The sequence below is a fragment of the Magnolia sinica genome, chromosome 9 (assembly GCF_029962835.1).
Source record: "Magnolia sinica isolate HGM2019 chromosome 9, MsV1, whole genome shotgun sequence".
NCBI classification, from domain to species: domain Eukaryota; kingdom Viridiplantae; phylum Streptophyta; class Magnoliopsida; order Magnoliales; family Magnoliaceae; genus Magnolia; species Magnolia sinica.
Window position 1 is genome coordinate 90,869,943 of NC_080581.1, and position 13,868 is coordinate 90,883,810.

General features: G+C 40.4%; 1 protein-coding gene across 6 annotated transcripts; it reads left to right on the forward strand.

The window, feature by feature from the left end:
• The first annotated feature begins 4,142 nt into the window (after window positions 1–4,142).
• On the forward strand, window positions 4,143–13,503 carry LOC131256064 (probable WRKY transcription factor 2). Of its 6 annotated transcripts, none has more exons than XM_058257101.1 (7): window positions 4,143–4,388; window positions 5,426–6,112; window positions 6,525–6,710; window positions 8,862–9,709; window positions 10,228–10,386; window positions 11,217–11,785; window positions 13,231–13,503. In XM_058257101.1, exons 2-6 carry the CDS (start codon window positions 5,639–5,641, stop codon window positions 11,773–11,775), a joined length of 2,226 nt encoding a protein of 741 aa, XP_058113084.1. In that variant the 5' UTR covers window positions 4,143–4,388; window positions 5,426–5,638; the 3' UTR covers window positions 11,776–11,785; window positions 13,231–13,503. The 6 variants fall into 6 exon arrangements, with proteins under 6 accessions (XP_058113084.1, XP_058113089.1, XP_058113083.1 ...); XM_058257106.1 differs by lacking the exon at window positions 13,231–13,503 and having other exon boundaries at window positions 5,426–5,462; window positions 5,598–6,112; window positions 11,217–11,878; XM_058257100.1 differs by lacking the exon at window positions 13,231–13,503 and having other exon boundaries at window positions 11,217–11,878.
• Window positions 13,504–13,868: the final 365 nt, after the last annotated feature.

Below are 13,868 nucleotides of genomic sequence, written 5' to 3' on the forward strand. Positions count from 1 at the left end.
TATGTAAATCTTATAGTTATAAGTGGGTATAACTTTATCTTAAATAAATGGAACAACTCAATGTATATGACCTCCACCCCGCCCATTAGGTGCACTAACCTCATGTATAGATTAAAGTTTAAACGTTAGATAGATTCACATTCCATGTGGGTAAGATAATGAGGAATAGATGAGATGAAGAGTCTCCTCATAAATTTATTTCGATTGTGTGTGAGGACCACTATTATATATATATATATGTGTGTGTGTGTGTGTGTGTGTGTGTGTGTATACATATGTGTGTGTATACACACACACACACACATATATGTGTGTGTCACACATATATATGCCATCCACTATATTCATCTAAGGGCCTGTTTGGCTGGACCGATCCCACGGTATTAGGAGGGATGGGATCGCGATATCTCGGGATATGCATGACGAGCCCAACAGACCCGGTGAACTTGTCCCTTGATATAAGCAATCCCATGGATCTTAAAACAATCCACTGACATCACCATCATTACCTTAAAATCGATCACATCCCTTGGTTGGATGGATTGGAAGGTAAAATCCTGGGATATGTTAGGCGTACCAAACAGACCCAGTGAACTTGTCCTGGGATATAGTAATCCCATGCATCTTAAACCAATCCACTGACACCACCGTCATTACCTTAAAATCCATCCCATCCCTCCTAATCCCATGAGATGCGTCTGGCCAAACAGGTCCTAATGCATCCCATATGGGCTATATCACATGGATGTATATCGTTTCTTATGGTGTGGTTTACTTAAGTCTTGGGTTGGACTAATTAATTTTTAAAATTTTTGGTGAAAATGTAGTGGCACATCTTATAGATGTGGTAGATTTGATGCGTGTTTCTCTCATATAGGGTTCAGGTAGTATAAGTTAGACCCTTTGTATGTCTATGTGAGCGAGGTCAATGCCTTCGCTCTTAAAAAGGAAAATGATGGATAAGATTGTCTTGTAGAGAGGGTGACTTAGGATTAAGCCTGATAGAAAATAGTATTGATTGACATGACCTTATTATATATATATCGAAGTTAGTTCCACCATTTTCTTTTGTTGTATGTTATTTTTCATCGGTAGGTCTCATGTATTTCACCAATATTAAGACATAACAACTTATATAAACCACCAACCAAATCAATTTTCCGACGGTATTGGTTTTCATTTGTTATTTATTTTAGAATACTCATACCACTATAGTTAATGTATGAAAACCATGCGACAAAGTGTAAATTTAGACAACTGATGTCAACAACTTTTAGATTGTCACTTCGCAGGCAAACATTAAGACGACTACTTGAAAAAGATATAATAAAATAAAACAAAGGATAAGAACAACTTCTCATGTTAAGATCCTTCATTGAATCCACACTTGTGGTCGTGTTAATAATTCATGGTATGGACCTGTGAACGATATCCCGTGTGTGAAGACATAGAAAATACCCTCACTTCCTCATCTTTGTCTATGGTTGCTTTGGTTTGGTTTGGTTTGAATGTGAGGTTGACTTGTAAGTAAATGTGTGCTTTACTTGAAGTACCGCTAGCCCAATGAAGCTTTAAAGTTTATGGTTGATTAGAAATCGTAGAATCGCTTAAAGGCAACTGAAGTGACTCTTATGGTTGGTATATAATCGTAGATTATGAGTAAGGGCCTCGGTTGTAGAAAATGAATAGGTTAGTCACCCGTTTTCGCCTACATGATATACGCTATTTACTTTGTATGATTTTATGTTTTTTTTTAAAAAATATAAATTCAATAGAGTTTCGACATTATTTCATTTGGCCGTGCTTTTTGGAGTTTAAGACATCATACAGACAAATAGAGAAAATGAACAATATATAATCTTATTGCGTAAAATTTAAGTCCCTGGATAGGCAAAATAAAGTAAAAAAGAAAAATGAATAAGAGAGAAAGTCGTACAATAAAGATAAAGTGCTTTTGATGTGTGGAATATAGTGTAAATTGATTTGAGATGTGAGAAAGAGAAGGAGAGACCAGATATTCTTTTTGTGAAAAAGGAATGATCAAATATTTCGAATTCTTGACTTTGCTAGCTTCTTCTAACAAGTTGGCTTTTTTGCGATTGGCCTTCTAGTCGGGGAGTGCCTCACCGTTAGTTAGAGATCTCCGAAGTCTTCGGAGAAGAAGACCCACCCTGATCTCTCACAGTCTCTCCCTACCCCCTGTTTGTTCCCTCTCCCCCTCTCCCCCCCTTCCCCTCCCAAATTGCCACTGTTGCGTTGTGTTTATAAATGTGTTAGAAGACATCTCAATCTAAGGTTGACGAAAAGGGAGTGTTAGGTATCCGTCGGCCAGCAGCTGGCCGATGGTCCACGTGGCACTATAAAATGGTTCCCTTGACACCCATAGGAGTGAAAAATGAGAGAATAGATGATGACATCATCGTTGGCTCGTCATTAGCCTGTGGTTTTATTTTGTCAATCCGGTCCGTTGGTTACGTCCACAAGGTGTCGAGAACCCTAAATGTGTGACCCGTTTTGATTCATAATGCTTTATGGGTTAGATAGAAATGATTTTATAGTACTAATCAGGGGTCTCGGAGTGTATGAATAATCAGTTGGGATTGGATTTGTCAAGTTCCCGATCCTTAATTAAGTTCGTTGATTGTTTCTGTGATGTGCCGAGAATCCCACCTACTTGATCGATTGGATTTTCAACAGTCCTTCAATTGCCCATGGATGATTTTATCGAAGCTCAATTGAAGTCAGAAGAGCAGTTTAGTCTCATTTTGAGTGGGGTATGTATAAAACCATTATTCTTCTTTTACATTTATAAAGTGAATGTATGGGTGCGTATGATAGGTTGTGGTATAATTGAACTATATTTGTCATTAAGAACGAGAAAAAAAAACAAATTATAGTGGAGTGATTATCACTATCTAGTCCACTTGAGCGGTCATTGTACCAATTATGACTTTTATTGAGGAGAACCTTCTATGGATGGTAGAATTGTAAAGATTAAAAAAAATGAATATTTTTTAATTTCATCAAGTATCATATAATGTAATTGTATAAAATCATAATAAGTAATATTTAAAAAGAAATAAAAATACTTATGTACTTTTCCTAAACATAAAGGGGGTCATAACTTCCCTTATTGTGGACGGAACAACTCAATGCCGATGACACTACCCTATGTTTGGATTAGAGCCCAAAAGTTAGGTAAATTCACATCTTAGGTGGGCTGGATAATGAGCAACATTTGAGGTCATGGTATCAATTCCCTAGTGGGGTTGGTTAAGTGGAATGTGTATTGACGATGGGGTGTGTGCTAACAAGATAACCCCCCAAAAAAAAGTGGGCTATGAGTAACATTTGAGATGGGAAACCCCACCATTAAAATTGCCTATTGTGTGTGGCCCACATTGTAATGTGTGTGTGTGTATATATATATATATATGCTATTTAATCCATTCATGTAATGCACTCTACCAAGATGGTGATGATAAAAAAAAGTACAGACATTTGAAGATTTACGTAAGCCACACAATGTAAATTTAGAGGTTTTATGCATAATATTGCAGGATTTCCTATGTTGTGGCCCACTTAAGTTTTGGATTGAACTAATTTTTAAAATTTTTGGTGAAAATGGGACAACACTCTTTATATATATATATATATATATATAGTGTATCTCCTCCGGTTTATAATTAGGCAAGTTAGGCCTTCCGTATAGGCTGTTGTTATTTAAATGAAAAACAATTGATTAAACATCCTTACAACTAGCTGATCTAGGAGCTTATTAGATGGACAATCCTTATCTGCATGACTTTGTATATTGAAGCCAGTTCCACCATTTTTATCTTTTACCATTTGTTAATTCCTTTAAGTCGGTCTTACATCTTTTAAGAATGTGAAGACACTAATAAGAATTTACAGGCATCAACTTTACAAATATCATAAAACAAAATAATTTTATAATGGTAATGACTTCCATTTGTTGTTTTGGATGAGAGGGGCGATTGCCGCCATGGTTTGATGCGTGAAAACCGTGTGACAGAGTGTTATAACCTCTACAGCTGACATCAATGACTGTTAGAGTTCCACCTGGCAGGTAGACATAGGACGGCCCACTTCGAAAAAGAAAAATTATAAAAAAAGAGAAGATAAGAGCAGCTCCCCATCTCAAGACCCTTCAACGAATCCACCCAATTTCCGGTCTCGGTCAAACTGACCCACCACCACCACCTTCGCGCTCTCTCTCTCTCTCTCTCTCTCTCTCTCTGCAGATTTCTGGACTCGTCTGAGAAAATTGTAGTCAGGAGTAAGGAAATAGACAGAAAGTTGGGATTTTTTATTTTTTCAATTTCGTCTTTCTGCAGCTTGGGAAAGAAAATTTGGAATCTGGTCATGTAAGTTTTCTTTTCCTTATTCTCTGTTTTTGGACTATGTTTTCTCTGGAAAGGGATAGAATACAATCATTGATTTTTCTTTCCTTTTTTCCTTCAAAAAAATAAAAAATTTGTATCTGAATGATTGAGTCTGTATATGATTTGGGTTTTTCTTTTCTTGAAATGGGGTCTGGGCTTTTTAATTTTGGATTTGATGGGATTTTTGTTCTCTATATTTTCATGAAATGTAGAAGCTTTAATTTATGTATCTGATATGGGTTTTCTTTTCCTGAAATTGGGTTTGATGGGCTTTTTTCTTCTTGTTCTATTTTTTCATGAAATGTAGAGGCTTTTTTTGTTGATTTTTTTTTTCTTTACACTTTTATTTGAATTAGCCTTTTTTTTTTTTTCTTTTTTTTTTTTTGAAATTGGGATTTTTGTTGGTGAACTTCATGGGCTTATGTTGATTTGCATCTCCATCTGAAATTGTGATTTCTAGAAGTTAAGGGGCTTTTTATGGGGTCAATCTCTATTTGAAAGATTGGATTTTGCTTTTGTTTTTCAGCACTGATTTGATGGGTACGTTGTTTCAGGTGTACCTTGTAAGAATCTTGTGTTGATTTGTAGCTTTTCATCTTCGTTTAAATGAATGGGTCTTGATGGATTTGTGAGTTGTTTTTTTTTTTTCTAATGGATTTTGATCGTTTATAGTATTTTTTCCCTTTGGGGGTCTTGATGGGTTTGTTCTACCACTTTGAAATATCTATTCTGATCATCTCTCTCTCTCTCTCTCTCTCTCTCTCTCTCTCTCTATATATATATATATATATATATATGGGTGGATCTGAAAAGGACTCCCTTATCCGCTGAATTTGAAGGTTTATTATTATTATTATTATTATTATTATTATTATTATTAGTATCATTATTTATTTTGTGAGTTTCTTCGACATCTTCAAGAAATCCTGTGCTTTTCATTGACTTAAACACTGTTTCTCCTGATGGGTCTCTTGCAAGTTAGAATCTTCTGAAAATATTATATGTATTTATATTGGTAGGTTACCATAAGAAGACCTTTTCTGGGTGAAGTTGAAGGTCTGGGCTTGAATTTGCATTTCTCCTTTTGGGGTCTTGTACATGCTGCAGGAATACAGCTTTCCAACTGATTTTTTTTTTTTTTTTGGCAGTCACCGAAAATCAGTTTTGGTGGTTTCCCTTTGTAATTTTCAGGAACTGGGTTTGGCTGAAATTGGAGAAGAATTTGAGTTACCATGGCAGGGATCGATGACAAGGTTTCTGTGATTGGAGACTGGGCCCTGCCCCTGAATCCCAGCCCAAGGACCTTTTTCTCCTCCTACTTAAGTGATGATTTCAGTTCTAGACCATTCTCCGAGTTTCTATCTGATAATGGTGGTAGCAAGGCGCCTTCATCATGCACTAAAAATCCGAAACTGTCAGTGAATTCTGAGGATGAGGAAGTTGAATTCGGCAGTGGGGCTTCTGGTGATCAGTTGTCAGAATCAAGTGTAATTTCTGGTCAGAGATCGAGTTCGCGAGGGGGTCTAGCTGAGAGGATGGCAGCAAGGGCTGGATTCAATGCTCCAAGGTTGAATACAGCAAGGATTAGATCCTCAAACATGTTATCTTCTTCATCTTCAGAAGTTCGGTCTCCTTACTTGACAATTCCTCCTGGTCTCAGTCCTACGACGCTGCTGGATTCACCAGTTTTCCTTTCAAATTCTCTGGTAAGATCAAATACTTAAAGTTTCTTTAGGTATATTTATATTTCTGGGATTAATGTAGCGCTAGTATATACCATGTTTTTTGAACGATTGGAAGGACAATGGCTGTAGTTAAACCATGCCAGTACAAGTTCCTTAGGGCTCGTTTGGATGAACTTGCATAAGAAGCCGTTTATGCATAAAGGGGTCTCAAGCCTTCTTTCTTGGTTGATTTGTGTCGGGCCGGATGGTGAGACGGGGGTTGCAAAGTGCATCCAAATGCATAAAAACTCCTCATTTGGCTTAAAAAGGGTTTTATGCCTCAAACACCCCTTTGGAGGGTGTGTACAAATGGGCCCTTATTTGCTTTGATTTCACTATCTCTGAATGACATGGGTCATCTTGATTTTTAAATTCCATTATTGCTATTTTGCAGGCTCAACCATCGCCAACAACAGGCAAAATCCCTTTCGCACAATGCAATGACAGGAGCTCAATGCCAATGTCAGCTGCCCCTGGTAAAAACAAAGATCATCCGCTTGAAGATGCTGATACTGCATCTTTTGTGTTCAAGCCTCACGTGGAGTCAAGTTCTTCATACTTCCTGAATGCCACAAACAAGGTAATGTATTCACCATCTTTTCTTTCTGACATTTACTAAACTTTTTTGTGGGTTTTGTGGGAGAATGGAGATCTAAAAGGCCAAAAATAGCTCTCAGTCCCATATTGGTTTGATGAATGGATCTTTAGTGTGGTAAAATTCGGGTTGGGCATATGAGAGCCGATGATTTAAAAGGATTTTCGATTTTACTGGATCAGTCACCACCAAAACCGGGTCATATTGCCACGTACCCCACTCATTGAGCTGATACAGCTGCTTCCTAATACAGGGGCAGTTTCACATTGGGCTCGAGTGGGGTGGCCTGTGGGATGCAAGGACACACTCGGGGTGGGCGGCCTGTGTGAGGCGGGCGGCTCGTGTGAAACAGAACCCATGTGAAGTGGGGCCCACGCGGGGGTTTGGCCGAGGTCCTAAGCCATGGGATGTGGGGCTTGGGCTATGAGATAAAGGGATTGATTTGCCATGCTCTATCACTTCAAGCTTTTAGAGCAAGTGGTCAATTGTCCTGCATCAAAGTGGTATCAGAGCAGGAGGTCTCGTGTTCGAGACTCGTCACCAGGGGTGATTAATGTAGGGACGTTTTCACACCGGGCTTGAGTGGGGTGGCATATGGGATGCAGGGGCACACTCGGGATGAAAAGCAAGCTGACCGACATAAATAACTTGCAACAAGAGATGCTGAATAGGCCTGCTCTTTTTCACATATATTCGAACCTATCACGAACTTGTGGATATATATTGGACAGAAAGTCTGTTTATCGACCTTGTATAATATTGCTATGATATGCCTGGGGAATGTGCTTTCAACTCTTGGTTTTGTCTATTTTCGGTTCTCCAAAAAGCAAAGCAAAATGTGTGTTCCAGGCCTGATGTTCACTTGCACTACTTTGCATTACAAACCTGCTGAATTTATGATTTGATTTTGTTCCCTGGTTGTAAGATTCTGATATTTAAACGATTTTTCTTGGGGTGTCTTAGGGGTTGTTTGGGGTGAGGGATTTGTTTTAGGGATGTCTGAAATCCGCGGATTTCAAATCTCTCATGTTTGTTTCTTGTTGAGAAATACGTGGATTTCCCAAAATGCACATCCCCACAAAACCATGGGTTTGGGGCAAAACCAAACCCCCTAAAAAACTAAGGTCTGGTTGATAGATGCCTAAAAATGAGTTTTTATCTCATTATAGTTAATCATGACTATGTATTAGATTCACATTTCTTTCTGGCAAGGATTTAAAATAGAGCTTTGCTAAGTGCACAGGTGTGTGTAATTAGGCTGGCGTACATGTTACACGTGTGCCAGCATAGCACATATGTACAAGATCTAAATCATCCATCAAGTTGGTCTGACCTTGTACATGTTTTCCCATAAATAAAATATGGTCGGTCCAATTGCATGCAGGACCCAATATTGGAAATAGGTGGATGGGTTAGAAAGCTCCAGCCAAGTTTTTCAGAGCCATACATTTGTTTTGGAAGCTTTGGCCCACATGACCAGTTAATCAACCTGATTCTTGGGTTAGGGCATCAACATATTGGTGCTGTTCTGATGGATGGATTGGATCTCGGATCTATCATGCCATGTTGGCATATTTGTGGTGTGTGCATATGCACATGGATGTGGCTTGTCAAAGTTCTTTAAAATAATCTTAATAATAATAACCAACGATATTGATCTCTAGTCCATAATTAGGATTAACTAAAATGAGATGAATTCATTTTTAGGTGTATATCAAACATACCCTAAAGACTTGGCAAATCCACAAAATGAGAGACTCTATCAAAAGCAATAAATGCTTTGCCATTGCAATAATTGCACTCAAAGTCCATGGATTTGTAGCTTGAATCCCAATCTATGGACATTGGGATTTTCCAAGCCCAAATACAATGCAAATCAAATTCATGGATTTCCCATATTCATGATCTCATTTACCCAACCCCAAGCAGTGCCATCGAGATTTCCTTGATGGGCCTTGATGGTCCTTGATCAATGCCTTTTGAATGTTGCTGATAGTTGCTTCACAAATGCATAGACCCTTAACATTCATCTACCATTTGCATGCCTGCAAGTGTTCTTCGAGACATCGTTCTTCTTCTTCTTCTTGAAAAATTCTTTTAAATGGCTGCCGTTTTATGATCTGCACTGCCTTACAGGTAACTTCTGCCACCAATCATCACCAATCATTTCTGGGTATTGGGGCCTCCATTCAATCAGAGCACCCTATCCGTGCTCAAAAAATAGAAGTGGCGGAAGTTCACTCCCAAAGTCGACCGGAATTTCACACTCAGTCCGACTTTCCGAAATCAGCCATTGGAAAAGATTCTGCTGGTAATATCATGTCCAGCTCGACTCTGTCCAGTGCTGTTGCTGGTAATTCTGATCGTTCTCCTCCGCCTGATGATCAGGAGGAAGGAGAGGGAGATCAGAGAGAAAACCCTTCCATTGTTGTCAGCGGGCCTTCCGAGGATGGATATAATTGGAGGAAGTATGGGCAGAAACAGGTGAAAGGTAGTGAATATCCTCGTAGTTATTACAAGTGTACGCATCCGAATTGTCAAGTGAAGAAGAAGGTGGAACGCTCCCAAGAGGGCCACATCACAGAAATCATTTACAAGGGTGCTCACAACCATCCAAAACCTCCTCCGAGTCGCCGGTCAGCCATTGGGTCTTCTCACCTGCCTGGTGACATGGATGTGACTGAGCAGCATGGTCCGTGGGCCGGGTTTGATGGAGAAGCGGTTTATGGGAGTACGCAGGGTGGAACTGCTATTATTGGGTCTGACTGGAGGCATGATGTCATGGAGACTGGGTCATCAGCATCTGCTGCAACCGAATTCCGTGACCCATCTACCTCCATGCCTGCACAAAATGGTCCACATGCGGATGCCATAGATGTGTCATCCACCCTGTCTAACGATGATGATGAGGATGATCGGGGGACACATGGAAGCGTTTCATTGGGTTATGATGAGGAAGGAGATGAATCAGAGTCGAAGAGAAGGTTGCCGTCTCTCGCTTGCTTCGCAACTCTTCTTTTCTTGAATGACCTTCTCGATGGGGATGCAACTCGAGTGGGTCGGGTTGGGTTGAGGGTCAACCTGAGCCAAATCCGATCGCAAGAGGATCCAACTCGCAACCTGACCCAAATTCCAACCTGAGTTGTGCAACCTAAAGTCCTCTATACTTGACCCAACACAAATACATGTGATTTTTCACAACCCGACCTAACCTGATTTGAATTTACTCAACCAAACCCAACCAGAATTCAAATGGGGTTGGCGTTTTGTAACCTGAACCTGACCCGATAACCTTGATAACCCGAACCAAACTCTGGTTGGGTCAGTTGGGATCGGGTCGACCTGAACCCAAGTTGTCGCCTTTTTCTTTTTTTTTTCTTTTCTTTTCTTTTCTTTCATTCTTTCTTTCATTCATTCTTTTTTTTTAATTTTTTTGAGAAATGTTGCAGCCCTACTTTTTGTCTTATTGTAGCAGTTGAATTGATGTGTGCATGATTTGCAGGAAGGCGGATACTTCTGTGATGGAAATGAGTGGGGTGACGAGAGCAATCCGTGAGCCAAGAGTCGTGGTTCAAACAACTAGTGAGGTTGACATTCTCGATGATGGCTATCGCTGGCGTAAGTATGGTCAAAAAGTGGTGAAAGGAAATCCAAATCCCAGGTACCCAAATCCATGCATCTCAAACAAGGGCTGTATTACTAGATTCTCATGCTTTTCTATTCTTGCAATAGCCCTGGTATGCCAGCTTGTGGATTCTACTCTCCCTGTGGTATGCGTACATGAGATCCAGGCTGTTCATAAGCTTGTCCCCACCATGTAGATCAAGCTGGTCTGGTAACACATACATGCTGAACAGGGACCCTTAGTAGATTCTTCTTAACATTCATCTTTCTGTACTCATGTGACTGTGGCCACCTGATGACTGTAACCATGCAACATTCGTGGTGGGGCCCACCTGATAAACAGCATGGATCTTGCACACTCGTCACATTGACATGTATGCAGGAGAGCAGGATTATTTAGTGTAGATTTGTATGCTGATGACATCACTGTGTGGAATTAGTTTGGGATTCGAAGTCGCTTGCAACTGAATTTGTGTGTATATATATAAAACATGCTAGCCCCTATCAAGCTGCGTTTGGATGCACAAATGAATTAAATTGCTAATATTTAATTTAAGCAAGGGGAAGCGGAAGAAAAGAAAAGAAAAGAAAAGAAAGATATTCCATCTTCATAATGATTGCAGTTATGTTCGCTTAAGTCAAACTGGATAGACTACAATTGCAATTGGGAGCATGCTTCCCTGATATGAATGCTAAAATGCAAAGGCAATTGGGTTATTTCCACTTCATGAAACTAATGGTTACAATTCAATTGGATGGTGCATCCAAATGCTTCCTCAATGACTCGTTACTATCTTAGTCTGCTGCAAACTTGCAATATAATAGAACTATTCACCAAAGGAGACATGTATGTTTTGTATGATGCAGGAGCTACTACAAGTGCACGAATTCGGGTTGCACTGTTAGGAAGCATGTGGAACGGGCATCACATGACCTAAAGTCAGTGATCACCACTTATGAGGGAAAACACAACCACGACGTCCCAGCTGCAAGGAACAACAGCCATGTCAATTCCGGGACATCCAACACAGGACATGCGACAGTTGCCCAACCGCCCCACATCCACAGGCCAGAGCCGTCCCAAGCCCATGACAGCATGGCAAGGTTCAACGGGCCAACATCACTGAGTACATTTGGCATGCCGGGGAGGCCACCTCTGGGACCCACCTCCAGCTTCTCGTTCGGGATGAACCAGACAAGCCTGGCCAACTTGGCGATGGTTGGGTTGGGTCCAGGCCGACCAAAGATGCCCGCCATGTCCATGCATACGTATTTGGGGCAGCAGCAGAATGCAAACGAAGTTGGCTTTATGATGCCTAAAGGAGAGCCCAAGGAGGAACCCATGTCGGATTCAAGTCTGCCCATCTTGAATGGGTCGGGTTATCATCAGATGATGAGCAGGTTGCCATTAGGACGTCAGATGTAAAATGACAGAGGTACGTAGAAAATTTTCTTGTTGTATATGTTTGAAAAAAGAAAAAATGAAATTCTCATATGCTTTCTATATATACAAAGGTATTTAACATGAATTAGCATGATTCTATATCTTAATTCACTTTCCTCCCTTCAATAGCAATACAAGCAGTGGTGAGTGTCGTCCAAAGAGTTCTTTGATTGAACTGAACAAACACTTTTTTCTGGTCGTTGGACCCATCTAGCCAACCCCAATTACTCAGATGAGGCTTTGGTGATCGCAATGATCAGATCCATCTCCCTTCCACCACGGCCCCACAATTCGTGGTTCTGTCGAACTGAGTGCATGCATGTCTTGCCTGCTCATCTTGATAGTGAAGGTACTTTGTACATTTGTACGTGTATGTACTGCACATGCATACCTGTATATATGTATGTCTAGATGTTTATGTACATTCAGTAGTCTGCGAGATTTTAAACCAGATCTGGAAAAAAAAGAAATACTGACTCGACTCGAAACTCCACTAGGTCAACTCAACCCTGTGAGATTTCGAATCAAGTCACTCTATTTGGCATAATCACCCACGCCTGGACTTGGATTGGGCACTACCCCCACCAGTACCTAGCTAGAGAAGGACGGTCCTGTCAGGGCCTCTGTGGGGCCCATCATGGTGTATGTGTTTTATTCACGCTGTCCATCCATTTCAATAGACCATTTTAGGGCATGAGCCCAAAAAGGAGGCTGATTGAAGGCTCAAGTGGACTACACCACAGGAAGCAGTGGGGATTGAAAGTGTACCGTTGGAAACTTCTTGGGGGTGACAGAAGTTTTGGAGCAAGCTGATATTTGTTGTTTTCCTTTCATCCAGGTCTCTGTGACCTTATGAACAGGTTGGATGGCAAATAAACATCAGGGTGGGCCCTAGGAAGTTTTCAACGGTAGGAATTCAATCCCCACTGCTTCCTCTGGTGTGGTCCACTTGAACCTTCCATCTGCCTTCTTTTTGGGCTCATGCCCTAAAATAATCCGTTGAAATAGATGGACAGCATGGATAAAACATATACATCAAAGTGGGCCCCACAGAGCCCCTAACATGACTGTCCATCTCTAGCTAGGTCCAACTAATGAAACTTTTAGGTGCAACCCCATTCACAACTGGACAGACAGGATTGTACCCAATCCGTGTCCACCGTGCCTATGTATGGACAGACATGATCATACATTCAAATTGAATTCTGCATCAAGCCCAATTCACAACTGGGACCCACAATTTGGATGATTTGCTGGTCCACTCTGATTAGTATTCGTCCTGTGTGGCAACCTCTTTGTTGTCCATGACCAAACCATCTCAATTTGGTCTGTATCATCATCTCTCTTGTTCTCTCTAAAGTCCTACACTAAGGATGGCCTCTATATTCCAAAGCCTTATTCGAGATTGCGTTTCGTTGTTTGTCTTTAAAACATCAGTTGAAGTGACATACACCAAGAAAATCTTATCTTGAATTCGCTGCATTTAGCTCATCTACGTCAGTGTATAAAGGTAAGGGCTCCATGCTCACAAGATCTGTGTTTAATCAAAGAAAGGTCCAACATCCATGGCCAGGAGCTTTCAGTCTGTGCTATTTCTGGGATCACATCAGCACAATAGCCTGGATTGCTGCACAATGGACCCCACATGCACATGCACTAACTAGATATTAGACAGGTTGGATTGACTCAAAAGACTAGACCCGACTTGACTCGATATTTAATTATGCACATGCACATGCACTTATCTTGTTCTCTCTTGTTTTGTGTGTGTGTGTGTGTGTGTGTGTGTGTGTGTGTGTGTAATATAATCTAATATAATATAATATTAGGATTGTTGATCCTGTGAACTATTTTCGTACTTTTTTATTTCGGTTGAATGTGGGCCAATTTTCTCTTTCAATGTCCTTTTGAAACCTGAGGTTGATGACTCTCCAAAGACTAATTGTGTGGGTAAAATTATCCATATCTATTCGTGTTATACACAGTAGAGATTAAATATATATTAATTATTCCAGCAATGTGTATAGTTTGATAAACCTATGCTTGTAAGAGGTGTTAAAGTGGCACACCTGAAT

What these genes read in the sequence shown, in the direction of transcription:
- LOC131256064 (XM_058257101.1), top strand. Translation starts at nt 5,639, where the DNA reads ATGGCAGGGATCGATGACAAGGTTTCTGTGATTGGAGACTGGGCCCTG. An exon ending in TTTTCCTTTCAAATTCTCTG is followed by an intron (nt 6,113 to 6,524) that starts GTAAGATCAAAT and finishes GCTATTTTGCAG; the next exon opens with GCTCAACCATCGCCAACAAC. An exon ending in AAAGGAAATCCAAATCCCAG is followed by an intron (nt 10,387 to 11,216) that starts GTACCCAAATCC and finishes TGTATGATGCAG; the next exon opens with GAGCTACTACAAGTGCACGA.